Source organism: Engystomops pustulosus, chromosome 4, assembly GCF_040894005.1.
Source record: "Engystomops pustulosus chromosome 4, aEngPut4.maternal, whole genome shotgun sequence".
Taxonomy (NCBI): domain Eukaryota; kingdom Metazoa; phylum Chordata; class Amphibia; order Anura; family Leptodactylidae; genus Engystomops; species Engystomops pustulosus.
The window spans coordinates 226,867,288-226,888,145 of NC_092414.1; the positions used below are offsets into that span (position 1 = coordinate 226,867,288).

At 52.2% G+C, this 20,858-nt stretch overlaps 1 protein-coding gene across 1 annotated transcript in view; it reads right to left on the reverse strand.

The window, feature by feature from the left end:
• Positions 1-2,456: 2,456 nt before the first annotated feature.
• LOC140128823 (disks large homolog 1-like) overlaps positions 2,457-20,858 on the reverse strand; it is a 95,987-nt gene continuing 77,585 nt past the window's right edge. Inside the window, exon 4 of the mRNA XM_072150526.1 lies at positions 2,457-2,726. Coding sequence (XP_072006627.1) covers positions 2,457-2,726 — 270 coding nt within the window. The remainder of the gene's footprint in view (positions 2,727-20,858) is intronic.

The window sequence follows — 20,858 nt, forward strand, 5'->3', positions numbered from 1 at the left end:
CCCTAGAACCCTAGCTGTGGGCGTTTCCTGGAAGCTGAGGAGCACGGGAATGTTTAGGTGTGGAGAAGCTTTGCTCTCACGTAGGGACCCTTCTCCCATGAACCCTAGCTGTGGGCGTTTCCTGGAAGCTGAGGACAGACAGGACAAGCCCCAAGGAAATGTTCAGGACTGGCACAAGAGATCCTCCTGACTTTGCCTGGACCGTTCCTGGGGAGAAAGCAAAGCTCTATCCACCTGCATCGGTTCATCTGCAGCGGACACAGCCGGAGGCTGAAGCGGTCTTTGGAAGGCTGGAGCCAGGCACGGCAAACCTCGGACCCGGACTTGCACCTGTTCGAGACGTTCCTCAGAGCGCTCCATAAACTGGATATCTATCCGAGTGGCCAGAGAGATGAGACCTCTCAGAGTAGACGGCAGGTCACGTGCAGACAGCATGTCTTTAACTTGTCTCGAAAGTCCCTTCTTAAAGGTCGCAATCAGGGCTGCTTAGTATCAGGCTAGCTCAGAGGCCAAAGTGTGGAACCGAACTTTATAGTCACCAATGGATGAGTCCCCTGGTCGCAGGTTCAGCAGTGCGGCCTAAGCTGAAGACGCCCGTGCAGGTTCCCCTAAGAGGGACCGTAGCTTAGTGAAGAAAGAGGCGATGTCCTGTTTCTATCCCAGAGGGGAGTAGCCCATGCCAGGGCTTTCCCGTAGAGGAGGCAGATGATAAATGCCAACTTAGAGCGTTCCGAGATCAACTGGGTCGGCATAAGCCCGATGTGCAGGGAACACTGGGTGATAAAGCCCTGCACAACTTGGGGTCCCCATCATACTTTCATGGCATGTATAGTCTCAACCTGGGTTCAGCGGCAGGCAGGCAAACCGGAGCAGCAGAAGAAGTCGCAGGGAGCCGGCGTTACTGCCGAGTAGCCATCATCTGCTGCAGCATGGCGGTAACAAGTCTGAGCGGTTGACCCTGCACGGCAATCTGCTGGGACTGCTGAACCAAGAAGCGGAACCTTGGCGGGATCCATGGCCGGATCTTACTGTCAGGCTCCAGGGGTAGTGGAGCCCGCCAACGTTGGACTTGCTGCGGTGTGGTACCACCAGGTTGTTCAGAGTGGCAGCCGTGGCGAGTTACACAGACTTTAGGCAGGACCGGCAGCTCGGGATCAGAGTCAGGGACGAAGCAACAGGTCAGGGCAGGCGGAATAGGATCAAAGTCACATACAGAACAACGGGAAATCAGTAGACAGGCACAAGGCAAGGACACGAGCTTTCTCACCGGCATAGAGCAGGACGATCCGGTAGGGAATGCTGGGAGAGGCCGGCTTTTAACCCTATCCTGGAATGGCCTGCACCAATCAGCGGTGCGCTGACCCTTCAAAACATCCGAAGCCGGCGCACACACCATCCTATACACCAGACACCACCCCTACAGCCATCCTATACGCCAGACACCGCCCCTATATCCATCCTATACGCCAGACACCGCCCCTATATCCATCCTATACGCCAGACACCGCCCCTATATCCATCCTATACGCCAGACACCGCCCCTATATCCATCCTATATGCCAGACACCGCCCCTATATACATCCTATACGCCAGACACCGCCCCTATAGCCATCCTATACGCCAGACACCGCCCCTATATCCATCCTATATGCCAGACACCGCCCCTATATACATCCTATACGCCAGACACCGCCCCTATATCCATCCTATACGCCAGACACCGCCCCTATATCCATCCTATATGCCAGACACCGCCCCTATATCCATCCTATACGCCAGACACCGCCCCTATAGCCATCCTATACGCCAGGCACCGCCCCTATAGCCATCCTATACGCCAGGCACCGCCCCTATAGCCATCCTATACGCCAGACACCGCCCCTATATCCATCCTATACGCCAGACACCGCCCCTATATCCATCCTATACGCCAGACACCGCACCTATATCCATCCTATACGCCAGACACCGCACCTATATCCATCCTATACGCCAGACACCGCCCCTATATCCATCCTATACACCAGACACCGCCCCTATATCCATCCTATACACCAGACACCGCTCCTATATCCATCCTATACGCCAGACACCGCCCCTATATCCATCCTATACGCCAGACACCGCACCTATATCCATCCTATACACCAGACACCGCCCCTATATCCATCCTATACACCAGACACCGCTCCTATATCCATCCTATACGCCAGACACCGCCCCTATATCCATCCTATACACCAGACACCGCTCCTATATCCATCCTATACGCCAGACACCGCACCTATATCCATCCTATACGCCAGACACCGCCCCTATATCCATCCTATACGCCAGACACTGCCCCTATAGCCATCCTATACGCCAGACACCGCCCCTATAGCCATCCTATACGCCAGGCACCGCCCCTATAGCCATCCTATACGCCAGGCACCGCCCCTATATCCACAGAATATTAGTTGTATACACCACGTTTTATCGCTATAATTATTCTGGACTTATAATAGTCCTGTAGAGCAGACACTTTAGCTTTGGGTATGGCAGTACTGGAGCCACTTACCTTCAGAGGGGAGATGTGTGAATGGGAGACGTAGCCATGTACATTCTCTATCTGTGAGAGGTTCTTCTCGGACACATGTACCAGCTCCGGAGCCTTCATGGTGTTGGCCAGATGTGCCGGGCTGTGCTCCAGGGGAGGGGAGTCATCGTCCTGGTACCGATATTTCTGGTAAAAGAGACAATTATTAATGGAAGGAACCGATAAATCATGTCTCATCTGTCATCTCTATGTAGAGGTCTGCGATGGAAGTAGGGAATCAGAGGCTCCTGGCCACATCGGTGTCTCCCCTATGAAGATGTCCTTATGGTTACCATCTTTAGGTTACTGGCTCGATGAGCAGCGCAGCCGGCTCCATGACCGGCCCGTATGACACCGGCGGCTCTGGGCACTATGTGCAAGGTGCGGGGGATCACAGGGGCCCTTCATAACTCCGCCACCCCCCGCATGCGCGCATCGCGCTTACACTTAGGGCACCAGTTTTTGGGGCACTCAGTTTAAAGGGCGCACGACATTTCTGATGAGGCACAGTAATAAAAGTGGCGCATAATCCAGGTCTGCATCGGGAGCCCCTTTAGGTGCAGAATTAGGTGGTGAGGCGGACACAGAGCAGGACAACACAAAACTGGTGCAGGCAACAAGTGCAAGATCCAAAGACGTTCTGTCCAGCGCAAAATCACCAGAAAACGGGTGATAGATAGATAGATAGATAGGAGATAGATAGATAGGAGATAGATAGGAGATAGATATATAGATAGGAGATAGATAGATATAACACAGATAGGAGATAGATAGATAGATAGATAGATAGATAGATAGATAGATAGATAGATAGATAGATAGATAGATAGATAGATAGATAGATAGATAGACAGATAGACAGATAGATAGATAGATAGATAGATAGATAGATAGATAGATAGATAGATAGATAGATAGATAGGAGATAGATAGATAGATAGATAAGAGATAGATAGATAGATAGATAGACAGATAGATAAGAGATAGATAGGAGATAGATAGATAGGAGATAGATAGATAGGAGATAGATAGATAGATAGGAGATAGATAGGAGATAGATAGATAGATAGGAGATAGATAGATAGATAGATAGATAGATAGATAGATAGGAGATAGATAGATAGATAGATAGATAGATAGATAGGAGATAGATCGACAGATAGATAGATAGATAGATAGATAGATAGATAGATAGGAGATAGATAGATAGATAGATAGATAAATAGATAGATAGATAGATAGATAGATAGGAGATAGATCGACAGATAGATAGATAGATAGGAGATAGATAAGAGATAGATAGATAGATAGATAGATAGATAGATAGGAGATAGATAGGAGATAGATAGGAGATATATAGATAGATAGATAGGAGATAGATAAGAGATAGATAGATAGATAGGAGATAGATAGATAGATAGGAGATATATAGATAGATAGATACATAGATAGGAGATAGATAGATAGATAGATAGATAGATAGATAGATAGATAGATAGAAGATAGATAGATAGATAGGAGATAGATAGATAGATAGATAGATAGATAGATAGATAGATAGGAGATAGATAGATAGGAGATAGATAGGAGATAGATAGATAGATAGATTAAAGCTCATGTGTACAGGACCCCCGTCCCATAGGAGCACTGATCTGGCCCGGAGGACCGCGTGTTCACCAGGCGTGAGATCCAGGATGTACCGGGCCCTGGATGTTGTAGAAGGAGGTAAGAAGAGTGAGGGACGTTGTAATGTAATAACCAGGAGATACCCGCGTAATATGGGGGTACCAGGAGGCAGTCTGAGGTATGTTACCCCTGACACAGTGGGAAGGGTGGCTGGAATACACTATTAGCCTTTGCCTAAAAAACTAGCGATCAGTGTGTCAAAGAGCTGACAATCAGAAAAAGAAAACCGATGTATCCAGGTCAAGATATGCCGACATGTCCGGGTCTTGTCATCTCGTTACCTGTAGACTTTTCCCCCTGCTTCCCTGCTTCCTTGCTCCCCTTCTCCCCTTCCCCACCCTGCTTCCATGCTGCCTTGAGCCCCTGCTCCCCTTCCCCACCCTGCTCCCCTGCCCCACCGTGCTCCCCTGCTTCCTTGCTCCCCTGCTTCACTGCTCCCCTGCTTCACTGCTCCCCTGCTTCCTTGCTTCCCTGCTCCCCTTCCCCACCCTGCTTCCTTGCTTCCCTGCTCCCCTTCCCCACCCTGCTCCCCTGCTTCCTTGCTCCCCTGCTTCACTGCTCCCCTGCTTCCTTGCTTCCCTGCTCCCCTTCCCCACCCTGCTTCCTTGCTTCCCTGCTCCCCTCCCCCACCCTGCTTCCCTGCTTCCTTGCTTCCCTGCTCCCCTTCCCCACCCTGCTTCCATGCTTCCCTGCTTCCTTGCTTCCCTGCTGCCTTGAGCCCCTGCTCCCCTTCCCCACCCTGCTTCCATGCTTCCCTGCTTCCTTGAGCCCCTGCTCCCCTTCCCCACCCTGCTTCCTTGCTCCCCTTCCCCACCCTGCTTCCATGCTTCCCTGCTGCCTTGAGCCCCTGCTCCCCTTCCCCACCCTGCTTCCATGCTTCCCTGCTTCCTTGAGCCCCTGCTCCCCTTCCCCACCCTGCTTCCCTGCTTCCTTGCTCCGCTGCTTCACTGCTTCCCTGCTTCCTTGCTCCCCTGCTCCCCTTCCCCACCCTGCTTCCATGCTTCCCTGCTTCCTTGCTTCCCTGCTTCCTTGAGCCCCTGCTCCCCTTCCCCACCCTGCTTCCATGCTTCCGTGCTGCCTTGAGCCCCTGCTCCCCTTCCCCACCCTGCTTTCCTGCTGCCTTGAGCCCCTGCTCCCCTTCCCCACCCTTCTTCCCTGCTTCCTTGCTCCCCTGCTCCCCTTCCCCACCCTGCTTCCTTGCTCCCCTGCTTCCTTGCTCCCCTGCTTCCTTGCACCTTGACCTATTGTCAGGCATTTCCTATGTCTTTCAAACAATACTACCTCCTCCATGCCTACAAGTTGTGTTTCATAATTATTCACCTATTGCGCAAACCAAAGAAATAAACTTGTCAGATGAGCACAGACTCCAGGGCAGTCTCCATAAGAAAGATCTCTCGGCAGTCATTCCTGCAGGAGAACACCATGGAAGCGGCTGTCCTCTGAGAGGTCCTCCCTATATCCTCTAGGGCTTTCTGTATACGGTATATTGTAGCTGTGACGTCTCAGGAGCGGAGGCTCAAACTGTCAGGATTAAGGTCTTCCCCCGGAGCTCCCCTCCCAGGTGATAAATATGTTGTCCATGCAGCGAGACCCCGTGTCTGCAGTTACGTTCCCCCCGGATTAGCATGGCTGGGCACAGGCGCTCCCCAATGCACACCCTGTTATGTGTCTTGTGCGGGTTTGATGAGGATGACCTCACTGCTTTGAGACCTAATTCATGTGGAATGAATGACAGTCACCACCATCATCCAGGTAACACACAGTCTACAGTCACCACCATTATCCAGGTAACACACGGTCTACAGTCACCGCCATCATCCAGGTAACACACGGTCTACAGTCACCACCATCATCCAGGTAACACACGGCCTGCAGTCACCGTCATCATCCAGGTAACACACGGTCTACAGTCACCGCCATCATCCAGGTAACACACGGTCTACAGTCACCACCATCATCCAGGTAACACACGGCCTACAGTCACCGCCATCATCCAGGTAACACACAGTCTACAGTCACCGCCATCATCCAGGTAACACACGGCCTGCAGTCACCGCCATCATCCAGGTAACACACGGTCTACAGTCACCGCCATCATCCAGGTAACACACGGTCTACACTCACCGCCATCATCCAGGTAACACACAGTCTACAGTCACCTCCATCATCCAGGTAACACACGGTCTACAGTCACCACCATAATCCAGGTAACACACAGTCTACAATCACCACCATCATCCAGGTAACACACGGTCTACAGTCACCGCCATCATCCAGGTAACACACGGTCTACAGTCACCGCCATCATCCAGGTAACACACAGTCTACAGTCACCGCCATCATCCAGGTAACACACAGTCTACAGTCACCTCCATCATCCAGGTAACACACGGTCTACAGTCACCACCATAATCCAGGTAACACACAGTCTACAGTCACCGCCATCATCCAGGTAACACACAGTCTACAGTCACCGCCATCATCCAGGTAACACACAGTCTACAGTCACCACCATCATCCAGGTAACACACGGCCTGCAGTCACCGCCATCATCCAGGTAACACACGGCCTGCAGTCACCACCATCATCCAGGTAACACACAGTCTACAGTCACCGCCATCATCCAGGTAACACACAGTCTACAGTCACCGCCATCATCCAGGTAACACACGGTCTACAGTCACCGCCATCATCCAGGTAACACACGGTCTACAGTCACCGCCATCATCCAGGTAACACACAGTCTACAGTCACCGCCATCATCCAGGTAACACACGGTCTACAGTCACCGCCATCATCCAGGTAACACACGGCCTGCAGTCACCACCATCATCCAGGTAACACACAGTCTACAGTCACCACCATCATCCAGGTAACACACGGTCTACAATCACCACCATCATCCAGGTAACACACGGTCTACAGTCACCGCCATCATCCAGGTAACACACGGTCTACAGTCACCGCCATCATCCAGGTAACACACAGTCTACAGTCACCGCCATCATCCAGGTAACACACAGTCTACAGTCACCTCCATCATCCAGGTAACACACGGTCTACAGTCACCACCATAATCCAGGTAACACACAGTCTACAGTCACCGCCATCATCCAGGTAACACACAGTCTACAGTCACCGCCATCATCCAGGTAACACACAGTCTACAGTCACCACCATCATCCAGGTAACACACGGCCTGCAGTCACCGCCATCATCCAGGTAACACACGGCCTGCAGTCACCACCATCATCCAGGTAACACACAGTCTACAGTCACCGCCATCATCCAGGTAACACACAGTCTACAGTCACCGCCATCATCCAGGTAACACACGGTCTACAGTCACCGCCATCATCCAGGTAACACACGGTCTACAGTCACCGCCATCATCCAGGTAACACACAGTCTACAGTCACCGCCATCATCCAGGTAACACACGGTCTACAGTCACCGCCATCATCCAGGTAACACACGGCCTGCAGTCACCACCATCATCCAGGTAACACACAGTCTACAGTCACCGCCATCATCCAGGTAACACACAGTCTACAGTCACCTCCATCATCCAGGTAACACACGGTCTACAGTCACCACCATCATCCAGGTAACACACAGTCTACAGTCACCACCATCATCCAGGTAACACACGGTCTACAGTCACCACCATCATCCAGGTAACACACGGCCTACAGTCACCACCATCATCCAGGTAACACACGGCCTACAGTCACCACCATCATCCAGGTAACACACAGTCTACAGTCACCACCATCATCCAGGTAACACACGGCCTACAGTCACCACCATCATCCAGGTAACACACGGCCTACAGTCACCACCATCATCCAGGTAACACACGGCCTACAGTCACCACCATCATCCAGGTAACACACGGCCTACAGTCACCACCATCATCCAGGTAACACACGGTCTACAGTCACCACCATCATCCAGGTAACACACGGTCTACAGTCACCGCCATCATCCAGGTAACACACAGTCTACAGCCACCTCCATCATCCAGGTAACACACAGTCTACAGACACCGCCATCATCCAGGTAACACACAGTGTACAGTCACCACCATCATCCAGGTAACACACGGCCTGCAGTCACCGCCATCATCCAGGTAACACACAGTCTACAGTCACCGCCATCATCCAGGTAACACACAGTCTACAGTCACCACCATCATCCAGGTAACACACGGCCTACAGTCACCACCATCATCCAGGTAACACACAGTCTACAGTCACCACCATCATCCAGGTAACACACGGCCTACAGTCACCACCATCATCCAGGTAACACACGGCCTACAGTCACCACCATCATCCAGGTAACACACGGCCTACAGTCACCACCATCATCCAGGTAACACACGGCCTACAGTCACCACCATCATCCAGGTAACACACGGCCAACAGTCACCACCATCATCCAGGTAACACACAGTCTACAGTCACCACCATCATCCAGGTAACACACGGCCTACAGTCACCACCATCATCCAGGTAACACACGGCCTACAGTCACCACCATCATCCAGGTAACACACGGCCTACAGTCACCACCATCATCCAGGTAACACACGGTCTACAGTCACCTCCATCATCCAGGTAACACACAGTCTACAGACACCGCCATCATCCAGGTAACACACAGTGTACAGTCACCACCATCATCCAGGTAACACACGGCCTGCAGTCACCGCCATCATCCAGGTAACACACAGTCTACAGTCACCGCCATCATCCAGGTAACACACAGTCTACAGTCACCACCATCATCCAGGTAACACACGGCCTGCAGTCACCGCCATCATCCAGGCAACACACAGTCTACAGTCACCGCCATCATCCAGGTAACACACAGTCTACAGCCACCGCCATCATCCAGGTAACACACAGTGTACAGCCACCGCCATCATCCAGGTAACACACAGTCTACAGCCACCGCCATCATCCAGGTAACACACAGTCTACAGTCACCTCCATCATCCAGGTAACACACAGTCTACAGCCACCGCCATCATCCAGGTAACACACGGCCTGCAGTCACCTCCATCATCCAGGTAACACACGGTCTACAGCCACCGCCATCATCCAGGTAACACACAGTGTACAGTCACCGCCATCATCCAGGTAACACACAGTGTACAGTCACCGCCATCATCCAGGTAACACACAGTCTACAGCCACCGCCATCATCCAGGTAACACACAGTCTACAGTCACCTCCATCATCCAGGTAACACACAGTCTGCAGTCACCTCCATCATCCAGGTAACACACGGCCTGCAGTCACCTCCATCATCCAGGTATCACACAGTCTACAGTCACCACCATCATCCAGGTAACACACGGTCTACAGTCACCTCCATCATCCAGGTAACACACAGCCTACAGTCACCGCCATCATCCAGGTAACACACGGCCTGCAGTCACCGGCATCATCCAGGTAACACACAGTCTACAGACACCGCCATCATCCAGGTAACACACAGTCTACAGTCACCTCCATCATCCAGGTAACACACGGTCTACAGTCACCTCCATCATCCAGGTAACACACAGTCTACAGTCACCTCCATCATCCAGGTAACACACAGCCTACAGTCACCGCCATCATCCAGGTAACACACGGCCTGCAGTCACCGGCATCATCCAGGTAACACACAGTCTACAGACACCGCCATCATCCAGGTAACACACAGTCTGCCGTCACCTCCATCATCCAGGTAACACACGGTCTACAGTCACCTCCATCATCCAGGTAACACACAGTCTACAGTCACCACCATCATCCAGGTAACACACAGTCTACAGTCACCGCCATCATCCAGGTAACACACGGTCTACAGTCACCTACATCATCCAGGTAACACACAGTCTGCCGTCACCTCCATCATCCAGGTAACACACGGTCTACAGTCACCTCCATCATCCAGGTAACACACAGTCTACAGTCACCACCATCATCCAGGTAACACACGGTCTACAGTCACCGCCATCATCCAGGTAACACACGGCCTGCAGTCACCACCATCATCCAGGTAACACACAGTCTACAGACACCGCCATCATCCAGGTAACACACGGCCTGCAGTCACCACCATCATCCAGGTAACACACGGTCTACAGTCACCGCCATCATCCAGGTAACACACGGCCTACAGTCACCACCATCATCCAGGTAACACACGGCCTACAGTCACCGCCATCATCCAGGTAACACACAGTCTACAGTCACCGCCATCATCCAGGTAACACACAGTCTACAGACACCGCCATCATCCAGGTAACACACGGCCAGCAGTCACCACCATCATCCAGGTAACACACAGTCTACAGTCACCACCATCATCCAGGTAACACACAGTGTACAGTCACCGCCATCATCCAGGTAACACACAGTCTACAGTCACCACCATCATCCAGGTAATACACGGTCTACAGTCACCGCCATCATCCAGGTAACACACAGTCTACAGTCACCTCCATCATCCAGGTAACACACGGCCTGCAGTCACCACAATCATCCAGGTAACACACAGTCTACAGTCACCGGCATCATCCAGGTAACACACAGTCTACAGTCACCGGCATCATCCAGGTAACACACAGTCTACAGACACCGCCATCATCCAGGTAACACACAGTCTACAGTCACCGCCATCATCCAGGTAACACACAGTCTACAGTCACCTCCATCATCCAGGTAAAACACGGTCTACAGTCACCGCCATTATCCAGGTAACACACAGTGTACAGTCACCGCCATCATCCAGGTAACACACAGTGTACAGTCACCGCCATCATCCAGGTAACACACAGTCTACAGACACCGCCATCATCCAGGTAACACACAGTCTGCAGTCACCACCATCATCCAGGTAACACACAGTCTACAGTCACCTCCATCATCCAGGTAACACACGGTCTACAGTCACCGCCATCATCCAGGTAACACACAGTGTACAGTCACCTCCATCATCCAGGTAACACACGGCCTACAGTCACCGCCATCATCCAGGTAACACACAGTCTACAGTCACCGCCATCATCCAGGTAACACACCGTCTACAGTCACCTCCATCATCCAGGTAACACACGGTCTACAGTCACCGCCATCATCCAGGTAACACACGGCCTGCAGTCACCACCATCATCCAGGTAACACACGGCCTGCAGTCACCACCATCATCCAGGTAACACACGGCCTACAGTCACCACCATCATCCAGGTAACACACGGTCTACAGTCACCTCCATCATCCAGGTAACACACGGCCTGCAGTCACCACCATCATCCAGGTAACACACGGCCTGCAGTCACCACCATCATCCAGGTAACACACAGTGTACAGTCACCTCCATAATCCAGGTAACACACGGCCTACAGTCACCGCCATCATCCCGGTAACACAAAGTGTACAGTCACCGCCATAATCCAGGTAACACACGGCCTACAGTCACCGCCATCATCCAGGTAACACACGGTCTACAGTCACCACCATCATCCAGGTAACACACAGTCTACAGTCACCGCCATCATCCAGGTAACACACAGTGTACAGTCACCGCCATCATCCAGGTAACACACGGTCTACAGTCACCGCCATCATCCAGGTAACACACAGTCTACAGTCACCGCCATCATCCAGGTAACACACGGTATACAGTCACCACCATCATCCAGGTAACACACAGTCTACAGCCACCGCCATCATCCAGGTAACACACGGTCTACAGTCACCGCCATCATCCAGGTAACACACGGCCTACAGTCACCGCCATCATCCAGGTAACACACGGCCTACAGTCACCACCATCATCAAGGTAACACACGGTCTACAGTTACCACCATCATCCAGGTAACACACAGTCTACAGTCACCGCCATCATCAAGGTAACACACGGCCTACAGTCACCACCATCATCCAGGTAACACACGGTCTACAGTCACCACCATAATCCAGGTAACACACAGTCTACAGTCACCGCCATCATCCAGGTAACACACAGTCTACAGTCACCGCCATCATCCAGGTAACACACAGTCTACAGTCACCACCATCATCCAGGTAACACACGGCCTGCAGTCACCGCCATCATCCAGGTAACACACGGCCTGCAGTCACCACCATCATCCAGGTAACACACAGTCTACAGTCACCGCCATCATCCCGGTAACACACAGTCTACAGTCACCGCCATCATCCAGGTAACACACGGTCTACAGTCACCGCCATCATCCAGGTAACACACGGTCTACAGTCACCGCCATCATCCAGGTAACACACAGTCTACAGTCACCGCCATCATCCAGGTAACACACGGTCTACAGTCACCGCCATCATCCAGGTAACACACGGCCTGCAGTCACCACCATCATCCAGGTAACACACAGTCTACAGTCACCTCCATCATCCAGGTAACACACGGTCTACAGTCACCACCATCATCCAGGTAACACACAGTCTACAGTCACCGCCATCTTCCAGGTAACACACAGTGTACAGTCACCACCATCATCCAGGTAACACACAGTCTACAGTCACCACCATCATCCAGGTAACACACGGTCTACAGTCACCACCATCATCCAGGTAACACACGGCCTACAGTCACCACCATCATCCAGGTAACACACGGCCTACAGTCACCACCATCATCCAGGTAACACACAGTCTACAGTCACCACCATCATCCAGGTAACACACGGCCTACAGTCACCACCATCATCCAGGTAACACACGGCCTACAGTCACCACCATCATCCAGGTAACACACGGTCTACAGTCACCTCCATCATCCAGGTAACACACAGTCTACAGACACCGCCATCATCCAGGTAACACACAGTCTACAGTCACCACCATCATCCAGGTAACACACGGCCTGCAGTCACCGCCATCATCCAGGTAACACACAGTCTACAGTCACCGCCATCATCCAGGTAACACACAGTCTACAGTCACCACCATCATCCAGGTAACACACGGCCTGCAGTCACCGCCATCATCCAGGCAACACACAGTCTACAGTCACCGCCATCATCCAGGTAACACACAGTCTACAGCCACCGCCATCATCCAGGTAACACACAGTGTACAGCCACCGCCATCATCCAGGTAACACACAGTCTACAGCCACCGCCATCATCCAGGTAACACACAGTCTACAGTCACCTCCATCATCCAGGTAACACACAGTCTACAGCCACCGCCATCATCCAGGTAACACACGGCCTGCAGTCACCTCCATCATCCAGGTAACACACGGTCTACAGCCACCGCCATCATCCAGGTAACACACAGTGTACAGTCACCGCCATCATCCAGGTAACACACAGTCTACAGCCACCGCCATCATCCAGGTAACACACAGTGTACAGTCACCGCCATCATCCAGGTAACACACAGTCTACAGCCACCGCCATCATCCAGGTAACACACAGTCTACAGTCACCTCCATCATCCAGGTAACACACAGTCTGCAGTCACCTCCATCATCCAGGTAACACACGGCCTGCAGTCACCTCCATCATCCAGGTATCACACAGTCTACAGTCACCACCATCATCCAGGTAACACACGGTCTACAGTCACCTCCATCATCCAGGTAACACACAGCCTACAGTCACCGCCATCATCCAGGTAACACACGGCCTGCAGTCACCGGCATCATCCAGGTAACACACAGTCTACAGACACCGCCATCATCCAGGTAACACACAGTCTACAGTCACCTCCATCATCCAGGTAACACACGGTCTACAGTCACCTCCATCATCCAGGTAACACACAGTCTACAGTCACCTCCATCATCCAGGTAACACACAGCCTACAGTCACCGCCATCATCCAGGTAACACACGGCCTGCAGTCACCGGCATCATCCAGGTAACACACAGTCTACAGACACCGCCATCATCCAGGTAACACACAGTCTACAGTCACCTCCATCATCCAGGTAACACACGGTCTACAGTCACCTCCATCATCCAGGTAACACACAGTCTACAGTCACCACCATCATCCAGGTAACACACAGTCTACAGTCACCGCCATCATCCAGGTAACACACGGTCTACAGTCACCTCCATCATCAAGGTAACACACAGTCTACAGTCACCACCATCATCCAGGTAACACACAGTCTACAGTCACCGCCATCATCCAGGTAACACACGGCCTGCAGTCACCACCATCATCCAGGTAACACACAGTCTACAGACACCGCCATCATCCAGGTAACACACGGCCTGCAGTCACCACCATCATCCAGGTAACACACGGTCTACAGTCACCGCCATCATCCAGGTAACACACGGCCTACAGTCACCACCATCATCCAGGTAACACACGGCCTACAGTCACCGCCATCATCCAGGTAACACACAGTCTACAGTCACCGCCATCATCCAGGTAACACACAGTCTATAGACACCGCCATCATCCAGGTAACACACGGCCAGCAGTCACCACCATCATCCAGGTAACACACAGTCTACAGTCACCACCATCATCCAGGTAACACACAGTGTACAGTCACCGCCATCATCCAGGTAACACACAGTCTACAGTCACCACCATCATCCAGGTAACACACGGTCTACAGTCACCGCCATCATCCAGGTAACACACAGTCTACAGTCACCTCCATCATCCAGGTAACACACGGCCTGCAGTCACCACCATCATCCAGGTAACACACAGTCTACAGTCACCGCCATCATCCAGGTAACACACAGTCTACAGTCGCCGGCATCATCCAGGTAACACACAGTCTACAGACACCGCCATCATCCAGGTAACACACAGTCTACAGTCACCGCCATCATCCAGGTAACACACAGTCTACAGTCACCTCCATCATCCAGGTAAAACACGGTCTACAGTCACCGCCATTATCCAGGTAACACACAGTGTACAGTCACCGCCATCATCCAGGTAACACACAGTGTACAGTCACCGCCATCATCCAGGTAACACACAGTCTACAGACACCGCCATCATCCAGGTAACACACAGTCTGCAGTCACCACCATCATCCAGGTAACACACGGTCTACAGTCACCTCCATCATCCAGGTAACACACGGTCTACAGTCACCGCCATCATCCAGGTAACACACAGTGTACAGTCACCTCCATCATCCAGGTAACACACGGCCTACAGTCACCGCCATCATCCAGGTAACACACAGTCTACAGTCACCGCCATCATCCAGGTAACACACGGTCTACAGTCACCTCCATCATCCAGGTAACACACGGTCTACAGTCACCGCCATCATCCAGGTAACACACGGCCTGTAGTCACCACCATCATCCAGGTAACACACGGACTGCAGTCACCACCATCATCCAGGTAACACACGGCCTGCAGTCACCACCATCATCCAGGTAACACACGGCCTGCAGTCACCACCATCATCCAGGTAACACACAGTGTACAGTCACCTCCATAATCCAGGTAACACACGGCCTACAGTCACCGCCATCATCCCGGTAACACAAAGTGTACAGTCACCGCCATAATCCAGGTAACACACGGCCTACAGTCACCGCCATCATCCAGGTAACACACGGTCTACAGTCACCACCATCATCCAGGTAACACACAGTCTACAGTCACCGCCATCATCCAGGTAACACACAGTGTACAGTCACCGCCATCATCCAGGTAACACACGGTCTACAGTCACCGCCATCATCCAGGTAACACACGGTCTACAGTCACCGCCATCATCCAGGTAACACACGGTATACAGTCACCACCATCATCCAGGTAACACACAGTCTACAGCCACCGCCATCATCCAGGTAACACACGGTCTACAGTCACCGCCATCATCCAGGTAACACACGGTCTACAGTCACCGCCATCATCCAGGTAACACACGGCCTACAGTCACCACCATCATCAAGGTAACACACGGTCTACAGTCACCACCATCATCCAGGTAACACACAGCCTACAGTCACCGCCATCATCCAGGTAACACACGGCCTGTAGTCACCACCATCATCCAGGTAACACACGGTCTACAGTCACCACCATCATCCAGGTAACACACAGTGTACAGACACCACCATCATCAAGGTAACACACGGTCTACAGTCACCACCATCATCCAGGTAACACACAGCCTACAGTCACCGCCATCATCCAGGTAACACACGGCCTGTAGTCACCACCATCATCCAGGTAACACACGGTCTACAGTCACCACCATCATCCAGGTAACACACAGTGTACAGACACCACCATCATCCAGGTAACACACAGTCTACAGTCACCACCATCATCCAGGTAACACACGGTCTACAGTCACCGCCATCATCCAGGTAACACACAGTCTACAGTCACCGCCATCATCCAGGTAACACACAGTCTACAGTCACCGCCATCATCCAGGTAACACACGGCCTACAGTCACCACCATCATCCAGGTAACACACGGCCTACAGTCACCGCCATCATCCAGGTAACACACGGTCTACAGTCACCACCATCATCCAGGTAACACACGGTCTACAGTCACCACCATCATCCAGGTAACACACGGTCTGCAGTCACCACCATCATCCAGGTAACACACAGTCTACAATCACCACCATCATCCAGGTAACACACGGTATACAGTCACCACCATCATCCAGGTAACACACAGTCTGCAGTCACCACCATCATCCAGGTAACACACAGTCTACAGTCACCACCATCATCCAGGTAACACACAGTCTACAGTCACCACCATCATCCAGGTAACACACAGTCTACAGTCACCACCATCATCCAGGTAACACACGGTCTACAGTCACCACCATCATCCAGGTAACACACGGCCTGCAGTCACCACCATCATCCAGGTAACACACGGTCTACAGTCACCGCCATCATCCAGGTAACACACGGTCTACAGTCACCGCCATCATCCAGGTAACACACGGTCTACAGTCACCACCATCATCCAGGTAACACACAGTCTACAGTCACCACCATCATCCAGGTAACACACGGCCTGCAGTCACCACCATCATCCAGGTAACACACGGTCTACAGTCACCACCATCATCCAGGTAACACACGGTCTACAGTCACCGCCATCATCCAGGTAACACACGGCCTACAGTCACCGCCATCATCCAGGTAACACACGGTGTACAGTCACCACCATCATCCAGGTAACACACAGTCTACAGTCACCACCATCATCCAGGTAACACATGGCCTGCAGTCACCACCATCATCCAGGTAACACACGGTCTACAGTCACCACCATCATCCAGGTAACACACGGTCTACAGTCACCGCCATCATCCAGGTAACACACGGCCTACAGTCACCGCCATCATCCAGGTAACACACGGTGTACAGTCACCACCATCATCCAGGTAACATACAGTCTACAGTCACCACCATCATCCAGGTAACACACGGCCTGCAGTCACCACCATCATCCAGGTAACACACGGCCTACAGTCACCGCCATCATCCAGGTAACACACGGTCTACAGTCACCGGCATCATCCAGGTAACACACGGTCTACAGTCACCGGCATCATCCAGGTAACACACGGTCTACAGTCACCGCCATCATCCAGGTAACACACGGTCTACAGTCACCGCCATCATCCAGGTAACACACAGTCTACAGTCACCGCCATCATCCAGGTAACACACAGTCTACAGTCACCGCCATCATCCAGGTAACACACAGTCTACAGTCACCTCCATCATCCAGGTAACACACAGTCTACAGTCACCGCCATCATCCAGGTAACACACAGTCTACAGTCACCGCCATCATCCAGGTAACACACAGTCTACAGTCACCGCCATCATCCAGGTAACACACAGTCTACAGTCAACTCCATCATCCAGGTAACACACAGTCTACAGTCACCACCATCATCCAGGTAACACACGGTCTACAGTCACCTCCATCATCCAGGTAACACACAGTCTACAGTCACCACCATCATCCAGGTAACACACGGTCTACACTCACCGCCATCATCCAGGTAACACACGGCCTACAGTCACCGCCATCATCCAGGTAACACACGGTCTACAGTCACCACCATCATCCAGGTAACACACGGTCTACAGTCACCGCCATCATCCAGGTAACACACAGTCTACAGTCACCACCATCATCCAGGTAACACACGGTCTACAGTCACCGCCATCATCCAGGTAACACACAGTCTACAGTCACCGCCATCATCCAGGTAACACACGGCCTACAGTCACCACCATCATCCAGGTAACACACGGCCTACAGTCACCGCCATCATCCAGGTAACACACGGTCTACAGTCACCACCATCATCCAGGTAACACACGGTCTACAGTCACCACCATCATCCAGGTAACACACGGTCTGCAGTCACCACCATCATCCAGGTAACACACAGTCTACAATCACCACCATCATCCAGGTAACACACGGTCTACAGTCACCACCATCATCCAGGTAACACACGGTCTACAGTCACCACCATCATCCAGGTAACACACAGTCTGCAGTCACCACCATCATCCAGGTAACACACAGTCTACAGTCACCACCATCATCCAGGTAACACACAGTCTACAGTCACCACCATCATCCAGGTAACACACGGTCTACAGTCACCACCATCATCCAGGTAACACACGGCCTGCAGTCACCACCATCATCCAGGTAACACACGGTCTACAGTCACCGCCATCATCCAGGTAACACACGGTCTACAGTCACCGCCATCATCCAGGTAACACACGGTCTACAGTCACCACCATCATCCAGGTAACACACGGCCTACAGTCACCACCATCATCCAGGTAACACACGGTCTACAGTCACCTCCATTATCCAGGTAACACGGTCTGCAGTCACCACCATCATCCAGGTAACACACGGCCTGCAGTCACCGCCATCATCCAGGTAACACACGGTCTACAGTCACCACCATCATCCAGGTAACACACAGTCTACAGTCACCACCATCATCCAGGTAACACACAGTCTACAGTCACCACCATCATCCAGGTAACACACGGTCTACAGTCACCACCATCATCCAGGTAACACACGGCCTGCAGTCACCACCATCATCCAGGTAACACACGGTCTACAGTCACCGCCATCATCCAGGTAACACACGGTCTACAGTCACCGCCATCATCCAGGTAACACACGGTCTACAGTCACCACCATCATCCAGGTAACACACGGCCTACAGTCACCACCATCATCCAGGTAACACACGGTCTACAGTCACCTCCATTATCCAGGTAACACGGTCTGCAGTCACCACCATCATCCAGGTAACACACGACCTGCAGTCACCGCCATCATCCAGGTAACACACGGTCTACAGTCACCACCATCATCCAGGTAACACACAGTCTACAGTCACCACCATCATCCAGGTAACACACGGCCTGCAGTCACCACCATCATCCAGGTAACACACAGTCTACAGTCACCGCCATCATCCAGGTAACACACGGTCTACAGTCACCGCCATCATCCAGGTAACACACGGTCTACAGTCACCGCCATCATCCAGGTAACACACGGTCTACAGTCACCGGCATCATCCAGGTAACACACGGTCTACAGTCACCGCCATCATCCGGGTAACACACGGTCTACAGTCACCGCCATCATCCGGGTAACACACGGTCTACAGTCACCGCCATCATCCAGGTAACACACAGTCTACAGTCACCGCCATCATCCAGGTAACACACAGTCTACAGTCACCGCCATCATCCAGGTAACACACAGTCTACAGTCACCTCCATCATCCAGGTAACACACAGTCTACAGTCACCGCCATCATCCAGGTAACACACAGTCTACAGTCACCGCCATCATCCAGGTAACACACAGTCTACAGTCACCGCCATCATCCAGGTAACACACAGTCTACAGTCACCTCCATCATCCAGGTAACACACAGTCTACAGTCACCACCATCATCCAGGTAACACACGGTCTACACTCACCGCCATCATCCAGGTAACACACGGTCTACAGTCACCGCCATCATCCAGGTAACACACGGTCTACAGTCACCACCATCATCCAGGTAACACACAGTCTACAGACACCGCCATCATCCAGGTAACACACAGTCTACAGTCACCGCCATCATCCAGGTAACACACAGTCTACAGTCACCACCATCATCCAGGTAACACACGGCCTGCAGTCACCGGCATCATCCAGGTAACACACGGTCTACAGTCACCGCCATCATCCAGGTAACACACAGTCTACAGTCACCACCATCATCCAGGTAACACACAGTCTACAGTCACCGCCATCATCCAGGTAACACACAGTCTACAGTCACCACCATCATCCAGGTAACACACAGTCTACAGCCACCGCCATTATCCAGGTAACACACGGTCTATAGTCACCACCATCATCCAGGTAACACACGGCCTACAGTCACCACCATCATCCAGGTAACACACAGTCTACAGTCACCACCATCATCCAGGTAACACACAGTCTACAGTCACCGCCATCATCCAGGTAACACACGGTCTACAGTCACCGCCATCATCCAGGTAAC